This window comes from Gasterosteus aculeatus, chromosome 20 (assembly GCF_964276395.1).
Source record: "Gasterosteus aculeatus chromosome 20, fGasAcu3.hap1.1, whole genome shotgun sequence".
In the NCBI taxonomy this organism is placed as follows: Eukaryota; Metazoa; Chordata; class Actinopteri; order Perciformes; family Gasterosteidae; genus Gasterosteus; species Gasterosteus aculeatus.
In genome coordinates, this window is record NC_135707.1 from 9,157,346 (window position 1) to 9,168,424 (window position 11,079).

Here is an 11,079-nt window from a genome sequence, read left to right on the forward strand (position 1 = left end):
TTATCACGCTTGTAAGTGGAGTTTTCATCAATGGCACCGAATTATTTACTCTTAAATAATTACTCTTTTCCTAGAGTGCTGTAATGGAAGGTGACATGAAGTTTCTTACATCAAATCAATCGGCAAATCAATTAACCCAGCATAATTCATATTCTAGATTACTCAACACAATCTCACCTTTCGGCATAACAAATTGCTCAAAACGTTTTTTTATTCTGTTTTTCCACAGGGATGAATACCCCGCTCATATTTTCCTCAAACAGTGTGGTGTGACACTCTAGTGGGTCACAGTGGTATTAAGGATGCGGCGCATAGAGAAATTATTTTATTTCAAGAACTTTGAGAACTTTCCATATTACAAAAGTACAAAGAAAGCAGACTGCGGTTGCCTCACTCAGAACTCAGGCCGTATCAAGTCTGCAACCTTGTTTGAAAAGATTGGCAGCCATTGATACTAAAAAAGCCTGTTTTATGAATATGAGATTGCTCATACATATCTGCACTAACTTTGTTTAACACGTTTTTGTTGTTTTGAAAAGACAAGAAATGTAGAACTCTTTATTGCCAAATAGAACATTTTCAGAGGTTGGACTATCTTGAAAAAAAATGTTGAAATGTTGAAATGTGAAAAACAGATTAATTACAGCTGCAGAAATCCATTTTTGCATAATATGTTTTGTTTGAACCGATAGAACTTCATCAGCATTTGTTTTTATCTGGTGGAGCAATCTGGTTTACTCGAGGGGTTTGCTATGTGTTTTATTCCATCCATCGTCAAACCGCTTATCCTGGGCACAGGGTCGCGCATCTACGTGCAATTTAAAGTCAATGGGAGGAAGCCGGAGAACCCAGAGAGAACCCACGCAGACTCCACACAGAAAGGCCACTGGGCAGAGTCGAACCCGGGACCTTCTTGCTGTGAGACGACAGTGCTTATCACCACACCACCGTGCCGCCCCTCTGTGTTTTATTCCATTATTTGAAAAAGCATAGATGGGGGGGGGGGGGGGGGGGTCACTAAATGTTACTTCAACATGAATAATTTTGTTCAGTTTGTTTGTTTTGTTTGGGACGGGGGATCATGAACATTTTTCCTCCTCCAAAGTTTGGAACCATTGATTTACACTGTTTCTCCGGCACTCTTCCTTCCACTCTTCCACTCAGCAGGGATTTTCTGAGCTGCCTCCACAAGCATTTGGTTTTGAGACCTGCATTTAATTCGACAGTCTATCATGTTACAGCGTATTCACACACATTGTTTTTTACCGGCTTACATTTGTGATTTGTGATACACTCAAAAATGTTGAAGGTTTAAAGCAAAATGATGACCTGGCTTCTCTGCTGATACACAGTAAAAACACAGTCTAAACTTGTGCAAGCAGCTTCTGATGGTCACACAAATGCATGGCAGTGTGCACCGACATTACGCAAATAATAACAGGAGTCTTTGTCTCATTAATCTGAACTTTAAAGTAAACCTAGAAGTGGATGGTAAATATTAATCAAAGCGATAAACACCTGAGAACAAAACATATTGCACGATATTGCATGAGTTATGCACAACATTGACATCATAATCAAATAAAAAACTGAAAACATTTACACCTTACACAAAACGTGACACGGCATTATAGCAATTATTTGACGAAATGTTACAAAAGTGAGGTTACATTTATCATAAATCAAAGATAATACTAAATGAATGCATTAGCAGCAGCAATGGCACAGAAAATAATAAAAAGGACTCTCTCATCTGCAGGAGACTGACCGACGAGCCCATTAGTATTTTGCTAAAATCTCTTGGGGAACCTTTTGATCTTTAGCCGAACAGTACATAAATTAAACATCTGGAGCTGCTTTTGAGATTCAATACAATTCAAAGAACATGATGCTACACAAGATTCTCAACTTGTAAACCCAACTTCCATCTGTTAAAGCTCTCTCACACACTAAATGTCTACAAAGCAATATAAAACTTCTTCACTTTAGAAAAGTTCCAGGATTGTCTGGCCCTGGCGGAGATTCGTTCATGTAGCTTTCTGTTCCTCACGAGGGGGTGAAGCCGGGACTGCTGATCTCTCCTGCAGGACTGGCCAAACACTCGTTGGACTTCAGGCTGCCCAACGACTTGTAGCTGGCGACTGAGGTCAGGGAGCCACACAGACCTCTTAGGGATGGAGTTTCCTCTTTACCTAAACAACAACATAGTATCATCAGTACTTTGTTGTGGGGAAACAATGCTGACCAGAAGGAGACTGTGGTGGAGGGGCGTGGTTAGCTCAGCTGCAGGGGGGAGAGCGGGGGAGTGGTTCAGGGGACGGTGCTGGTAGGTGAAGAGTAAGCAGGTGTGAGGAATCTGCACTAATTGTCTCCTTCAAAAACAGTGAGCAGGATCCAGGTCGGGGGGGAAGAACGTGAGCCGAGCAGAGCTGAGCGGAGCACGGGAGCAGAACGCAAGAGCTGAGCGAAGCTGGACAGAGCGGAGCCGAGTGCGAACGACGGGCTTATTCCTGCTCACTGCCATCCCCCTTTTGGACAATAAAAACTGGTTACTCCCATCGTGTGTCCGTGTGTCTGTACAGAACCCGTCGGTGGTAGCGCTATCACGGCTACAGAGACGTACCTGGGTGATGCCAGTGTGTGCCGGTCGGCCGGGCCTCCAGACTCAGGGTGTGTGACAGTTCAAGAGACGTCTGGGAGAGGCTCATGTCTGCAGACAACTGCTGCAGACTCTGGAAACTCTTCCTGCAATTAGAAGAGAGACGACAAAGAGTACTGTAACAACCAGGCAATCAAAAGAAAATATGTTTTCAATAGTTGAACATTGAATAGATGCAAAAATAAAAATATAACCATTTGCTGGTTTTCCTCTTCCTCCCAAAAAATATTGGATACCTTTTGGCTTTCAGAGGCATCAGACACACTTTATGTAGGTATCTTAAAATGCAGCAGACCAATAATTTCCATATTTTGCTGCAGTACAGCTAGTTTAAGATTAAGATCTTTACTTAATATTTCTTGTGAAGTAGGGTAAGATCAATCCAATCAGTTAAGGTCCTTTCACTAACCTGCTACAAACAAAATATAAAAGTGGGGTTATTTTTATCTAACAATTTTTGTATAACAGTTTATTCATATAGCTTTACTTTTAAACAAACAATCAAATGCTAATAAAAATGTGTGAGGTTTTTCGTATCTGTGTCTGAGTATTTATCCATCTATCTGATCCCTAACTCATGTGAATTACACATGAGATGAGACAGCAGAAATTGCCAGTTAGTTAATATAGATAAATGATTATTATATGTCAAAGTTGATTGCGAACAATTAAAATCAATAATTATATATAATTTGGATTTAGCAATATCAAAAGTTTATTTCCAACAATTAGTTGGAAGCTGGAGGATGTGAGCTCATCTACATACACCTCCCACTGTCCCCTGCCCTTCCTGTACAGCAGTGTGTCCAAGGCAACTGCGTTGGTATCCAAGGCGACAGGAGATGGCCACTGATTGGTCAGATGGGCTGTCAACTCTTGCCTGGACTGTAAATCATTGTTCTTCAGCACCGTCCTGGAGACAATAGATGTTTGTTAGCCAACTTACAATAAACAAAAATTAGATCTCGACCCGTGGACAATTGGCAGAAATTACTGGGGTGTTGTATGGATACATTACAGGGGGAAAATTTAAACAAAGCAAAACACTTTTCTAAAGAATATTCATTTTATTAACAATTTATGTTTTTCACGGTTGATTATCCAAACTATTGCCTGCATAATTATCTCAGTAAGTAATCTTGGACTCTCATTGTCATGCTTAGTTTCTCTGTGTGTTGCCACTGGTGCTTTTTGCATCTGAACACATCCAATGAATCATAAAACTGAGACTGCAGCTTAATTTCCAGAGATGGTGACCAATATCCTCTTGGCAGTCTGCAGCTTTTCCACATGGTTAAAGCAGCGATTCATTCAGCAATGAACAAACAAACCGCCTGCCTCTTGCTGTGACCTGAATGTCAGACTCACAGCTGGATCTGCTGCATAGTCTTCTTCCTCTCGCTGTCAGTAACCCCAAAAGCACTGACACACACACACACACACACACACACACACACACACAGGGATGAACTTACAGTTGGTCCTGTAGTTCCAGTACGATGTACTCAAGCTGTTCTTTCTCCAGTGTGTGGGAGAGGTGTGTGTCTGCCAGGCTCTGCTGAAGAGCTTTGTTATGAGACACAGCCTCTGACAGCTGGGCTTCTCGTAGACGGACCAGCTCTTCCAGGTAACCCTGAGACAAAAACACACAAACACACACACGTACACACTCTGTTATCCAATTCGGTCTATTGCATTAAAACGGTACTGGTGGGGGAAGTTTCGGCTCAAAGCAACCGTTGCAGTCAGTGCTGTCATCTTGAATGACAGCTGATGCCAAAGATGGAAGAAAAACTACAGATGTTGTTTAATGGAAAAATGTCTCCCCCCTTGGAATTACACTATTTCAGCCTGTAATGACCATGCCGTCAAAGAAAAATGTCACTAATAATATTAATAATAATAATAATAAACACAAATACACTACCTTCTGCTCGATCACCATCCGGTACTTCTGCTCGAAGCGCTTGCACTTGCTGACCAAGTTGCTCTGCTCTGTGAAGATGGAGGCAGCCGTGGCCATCTTGTCGGGAGTGCTGCCCTCACTGCCGCTGCTCCCCAAAGTCCTCATCTCCTCCTCGTCGCTGCTGATGCTGTCCACACTGCACAGGGAACCAGCGACATAATAGTGCATCCGGCACAGCGGCGGTAGCCAAATCTGTCCATCCTACAAAAATATACGTGGCCTCCCGACCACTCAAACTGTGATTAGACCACACGTACTTCTGAGTGAACTTCAAGTAAGGCGTGTAGTCAATCACGGCGGGGCAGCTGCCATCCAGAGTATCTCCTTTCAGACAGAAGCTAAAAGACAGGGTGGAAAATCAAAGCATTGCTTAGTTTTGTTTTACATTTATTTTACACGATTTACAGGTGTAACGTCCATTTAAGAGGGTCCAATTAAAGGGGGTTGGATAACTATGCAAATATGTACTTCATCAGTTTTCATTTATTGTTGTCAGTGACCGCTTCTCTATAATTAATCTGCTTTTTGTAATAAAGAACATGAAACTTATACTGTAATGATAAAAAATGTCCATTTAAGCTTAATTAACATGAACGCCTTTTGGCTCTGCCTCGCTTTTTCAAAAAGGGATTATAACTTTACCAGTGAGACCAAAAACTGAATTTCTCGCAGAGAAATCTACACACAACAACGCGCACCGGGGGAAGAATTAGCAGAATGTGATTAAAACCTGAAGTCGATGGTGTTGATTCCTATGAGTGTGTCAGCTAGCAGCCCCGCCTCCTCTCCCAGCAGGATCGCTCCGTCCTCGTAAAATCTCCTACAGTCAACACACGTGAGCACATTGTTGGCAGTAATTCAGCTCCTCCAGATCTAGACAACTGCTGTGTGACAACTGATAGTGTGAAAGAAGATATAAATTATCCTGCAACACCGTAATGTTTCTAAAAACTTGTTCTATACTTGATTTGATGAAAACATATAATTGGGTTAAAGCAGAAACAGTCTGCGGTTCATTTAAGACCTTGTGTTTTTTAAGTCCTTCAGTGCAGATGAGATGTATTCTGATAATCGTTTCTCCATCAGGACCACTCTGATCCATGCCCGGCCCTGCACAGGAGAAAATAAGCAGCATTCAGTTAGTGGAAGCTGAGAGAGCTCTCGGTGTAGCGGTCTGCGTATTCTCACGTTGCTTATATGGCTAAATGTATCTATCCAAACACGCTTTCTGGTATTTGGCGGTCTGACATTTAGAGATCCACGTTATTTTCTTCCCTGCTGCCTCAGCATTCTCACCTTAGCTCTCGACGATCGCACGTTCTCCATGCTCTCGATGCTTCGGATGCAATTATGAGGGACTTTGCTGCAGGCAGCTTTTAAGTAATCCCAGAAACTCCGAGGACTCTCATAGCCGAACCAAGTTGTCTGACCTGAGAGGAAAAGATAGATGAATAAACACCAGCTTGAATCTGCATTTATGATGGTATAAGTAATTCAGAATCACACAGCAAATTCATACTTTATTCAAAAAGAAGAGGATCATAGTTAAACTAAACTCAAGAATTAAACCTGAATTAGGTTTAAGCGGCTGTTTGGGCTGACAGAAATGCAAAGAAGTTTAATTATCCAGAAGTGGATCCTTCAGATTATTGAATATAGTAGAATATCAACTTCAATAATATATTATACGTATAATAAGAATATACTGTGTTTGATACTGAGAATATTTTGACACTAATCTCAATGAAAGGAAAACGAGATCTAAACTTCACTGCGATTTATTCAAATTCTGCATGTTTCCATATCGTCTTTGTTATGAAGACACATTTAACCACAAAGGGTTCTACTCGTTTCCATTATCAAGGATCAACCCTTTGCCTCTTCCCATGTTTGCTAACACTACCAACTACACCAATGAAAATGCGAGAAAGAAAATATTTCTCTCAGTAGTATGAAAATAGCCTGAGTACCAGCCGAGTGTTTACCTTTGAGGCGATGACTGAGGATTTGCTCCAGGATGGAAACAAAGTTAATGAACTCTTGAGATCCGTCGTCGATCGTCTCAAAACAGGAGCGGTCCAGCAGAGTCTTCACGGAAAACCTGAGTCAAAGGAAAATGCAAACGCTTTGTTTTATTTATCAGTTCAAAAGGTACTTCTGGTCCCGTTACAGGAGTAGTAGGAGCCAGCACCTCAGTTACATGTACTAAAAGTCGGAATATCTTGATCCCCGCTTTTTTTAAAGACAGTATGGCAACATTTACGCAGAATCTTAATTGGCATGAAACAATCAACCTATAAAGACTATTACTTCATATCGCATTCATTTAAACACATATGGCCTCCATAGTTGAAATGAGGCTTTGTGATGGAACCAGTTCGTGATGTGCTGCCCGATAACAGTCATGTGAACTCGGCCTAATCTGGTTTCAACTGATTAGACCGGAAGACATGAGAGGTAATGGACAAGGCTGCAACCTGTGTCTGTGTGTGTGTGTGTCTGTGTGCATGTGTTTGCTGTGAAAATTCTACCAAACTGTGTGTTGCCTTTAACATCAACTAAACAATCAGACGTTATCGCGCTCTGGTTGCCTAGCAGCAGGGTGACCACAGAGTGCGTGCGTGCAGCAACAGAAGTTAAAAACCGATAGCTCTTCTTTCCATGAATAAGTGCAGATCTTGATCACATTTCATGTATACTAACTTTCAGATACTTTGAAAAACAACTCTGCTCATCACAGCATTTAAAATATAGGTAATTCCCTCTGTGTAGATTATACTGCGCTTCTCCTTTTAGCTAGATTTTAAGCTCAGCGAATCCCAGAGACGTTCATTATTTAAGGAACCTTAAATGTGGAAGCTCACGTCATTGCTAAAGGTGGTTGAAGTCCTGAGAATCCAGTCGCTAAGCAACGGACAATAATCATCAACATTCCATTTCAAAACGATTATGAATGATCGACGTTGTGCTTATGAATGAGAGAAGTAACCGACACGACACAATGGATTCAAACTGTGAGTCATTCGAAAACGTACATTTGAACATTTGAAAACTCACACCTGACAACGTAAGGTTATGCACACAATTATATTTGTCTTAAACCTTTGGTCAGGAAAGGTCTCCATTTTCAGCACAGAAGACATTTCTAGCACAGGAATAAATAATCAATTAGGGCCGATTTCCATTTTGGTTAATCGGGAAACTTGAATGCAGTAGAACTGATCAATCATTAAAAAAGGAGCAGTTTTTAGCCTTCTAAAGGTAATGAAACAATTCGTACTTTCGAGGGAGGATAAGAAAACATACCGATTATTTAATTGCTACCAATAGATCCCCCCCCCTAAATCAGGGGCGCCCCCACTTTTCCGGCTCGCGAGCTACTTTTCAACCGACTGGAACCAGCGATGCATGAACAGTTTGTTTTCTGAACCTTTACCCCTCCTTGGTGCATGTCTTTGCTTTTTCTCTGACCTATTCTGCTCCTCTGACTCCAATGCCCCGCAGGACATCTGACATCTGCCAGCAGCTGTGAAAGGACCACAAATCAATACTCTGACAAAGAGGCCATGAGAAAAGGGCTGGTGGAAAGTTTGTATACACCTACGCATCAGTCACGCTTATCAACCTGCGTATTTCTCATAAATCAATTGAGGAATCAATTGAATTAATTTACGGCAACAAAGCAAAAATGAAAGTGCAATTAATATCTTCAATTATATTCTTGGTAGTGTGTTAAGTGTCTTTAAATTGTCAATAAGGAAAATCGAAGAAATGTGAATATCATATTAGCAGTGACATTAATAAAGCAATTTGACAAATAATAATAATAATGCAAATAAAAAACATTTTAAGAATTGTCTTCGGCAGCTAACATTAAGCCAGTTTTTGTATTGGGGTGGGGTTGTGGAATTTGAACTCATGAATATTTCTAAAATTCTGGTCTTAATTCTATACTGAACTGATTATGCTGATTATGCTATGTGTGTGTTTGTGTTTGTGTGAGTGAGAATCTCTGCAAAAGGTGACCTACTAAACCGTCACGATAGCGCAATGATATAGTTTCTATAACGACTGAGTGCTTTCATTCAGAGGAGACGCGGAATCATTGTCTCGCCCGTGCATTTGGAGTAACGTCTTGTACCGATGGAGAATGCGCATTTGTGTGGAGACCGGTTCTGCCGTCCTGCTCCTCGAGCTATAACCTCACACACAAACACCAAGCGTTCATTTCCAAATTACGAATCTGTGACGTGTTTTCATCCTCCCGGCATTAGAAGAGAGAACGTGAGGGATTCCCACCTGCACACCGTGAGCAAGTTCCTTCTCTCCACCACGGCGCTCCTGCCCGCTCCGCGCCTGCGGGTGACATGCAGCCCCGCGCCGAGCGACGCCATCCCTCCCCCCCGGGCCCTTGTGCGGGCCGCTGCGGGCGGAGGTGGTGCGCAGTCCCCGGCTCAGTCGGCTCTGCACCACCGGGGTTCGGCTAGCGGCCGTCCGTCCGCTCTGAGGAGTACGCGCTGCTCGGAGGGAAGGACGGGCGGAACGCAAACGTAACCTGCGGTGTAAAAAGACTTTCCGGTGGTACCTTCAAAGTAAAAGCTACCGCAGCAGATCGCTTAATAAGGCGGACGTTACAGGTCAGCATGTGTGAAAAAAGAAAATATTGTCAATTATATTATAGCAAAAATAGATTAAAACATATATACAATATATAGCGTTACATAGCGTTTTTCTGAGCATATATATAATAAGATTACAATTCTGAGCAAATAAAACATAACAACAATTTCAAACACATATTTGTTTTAATAGATGAAACATATACGTCTAAATATTGTTTCATGCACCATATTTAGCTTTGTTTATACATCATAGCCTACTATTATTCCACCAAATACTGATTTTGAGTTAAATAATTCAATGGGTCTGTTGGCCTGCCTTTATTTTGAAGGTAAATCTTTCCAACCTTTTCATAGGACTCTGAAAAAGGATGTTGTCCCAAAAACTGTAGAGGGACTTGACAAAATAACGACGTTATTTGTAGCCTGTTAGTGCGAGTCTATATCATTACTATTATTATTGTTTGGGGAACTAAAGGAAATGTGTAAGTAGATAATTGTCATCAATACACACAGCACAAGGCAGCAGAAATAGTTACAAAGTGGATTCCATCAAAACATTTATTTTATTTTTGAGGAGAAGACAAATTCAATTTGACACACAATGTAAATGTGCGTATGCTATGCCTGGTGATGAGAAGGTCGTGTCTTGTTGTTTCTTGCCTGTCGTTGTGTTGTGTCGTATGGGGCTGTGCATGACTTCACACCAACAGGTTACACAGTGTGAAGGTATATTGGTGTCTTCATTACGACAACAAAAACAAACACAAATGCTCATATGCATTGGTACGATTGAGATTGAGCAGTGAGGATCCCTAAATCGGACCTCGAAAGTGTGGCCCCGGGAAAGGGACGTTTGTGGTCCCCTGCTGTTACCCAGTTGCCCTGTTGTTTCTCAATCAACCATAATTTAACCTTTTAAATTTTTCTCCTCTGTTAAAACACATTAGGCTGTTGATAGTAACCTATAAAAAATAACAAATGGTGTTTTCCACATTTAGATCATTGATTGTGATATTTAACTACCTTTAAATTCAGTTAAGTTATCTTGAAGGAGAGGAGCGTCATCTAGAGGCCTTAAGGAAAACTGACCATAACATTCTTGCTGATTTTACACTGGTGTAAAACACACATACAAGTCATCATCCGTTCCGATCAAATGTTGGATGTTCATAATGTCACCCCATAAGCCTTTGAAATGTGCAAACAATGTGGAGTACAACATAATAGACACAAAAGACTGTCAAGGACTGTTGCATATTAGAATCTTTATAATGCTCTTATATAAAATCCACACTTTTTCGGGGTAATTTACAAAATACATTTTGTGTGGCTGTCTGTATGAGAGGATCTATCTAATTGTTGGATTTTAAATCAACACAAAGGTGTGACATGTAGGCTGACACACAAGCGCCCCCATTTAAATATTTAAATATGACGCATGACTAATCTGCTGCGTGAGGTTTTAGTTTCCACGTGTGTACTTGAGAGACGTGAAACCACACGAGTGACTTTTACCCTGATGTGAGGTCAATGTCACAAGCCTTTTAAGGAAACATGTGACACTGCTGTAAAAATCTTGAGCTATACTGAGTTACGTATGACTCAGTGTTGAATAACCAAATAACTGTATTCTGCTCTGCTTTGGTTTAACTTGAACAAATGAGATGGAATACATCAACGTGATTCAAACAAAAAGTGCCTGTATTTACAGAACAATACAGTGTGTGTCTATATTTTGCACTTATTTTAATACTGTTAGATATTTCCGTTACCTTCAAAGGAAAGTATAACGAAGTAATAGTAGTAACAGGGTATGATAACATGGGGTAAAG

General features: G+C 41.1%; 1 protein-coding gene across 2 annotated transcripts; it reads right to left on the reverse strand.

The window, feature by feature from the left end:
- Positions 1-1,194: 1,194 nt before the first annotated feature.
- On the reverse strand, positions 1,195-9,256 carry rundc3b (RUN domain containing 3b). Of its 2 annotated transcripts, XM_078095032.1 has the most exons (12): positions 8,925-9,189; positions 8,097-8,151; positions 6,611-6,726; positions 5,922-6,055; positions 5,650-5,735; positions 5,356-5,445; positions 4,883-4,963; positions 4,587-4,761; positions 4,135-4,292; positions 3,426-3,572; positions 2,624-2,745; positions 1,195-2,192 (listed from the first exon to the last, which is right to left on the reverse strand). In XM_078095032.1, exons 1-12 carry the CDS (start codon positions 8,992-8,994, stop codon positions 2,047-2,049), a joined length of 1,380 nt encoding a protein of 459 aa, XP_077951158.1. In that variant the 5' UTR covers positions 8,995-9,189; the 3' UTR covers positions 1,195-2,046. The 2 variants fall into 2 exon arrangements, with proteins under 2 accessions (XP_077951158.1, XP_040021889.2); XM_040165955.2 differs by lacking the exon at positions 8,097-8,151 and having other exon boundaries at positions 8,925-9,256.
- Between the last annotated feature and the right edge of the window lie 1,823 nt (positions 9,257-11,079).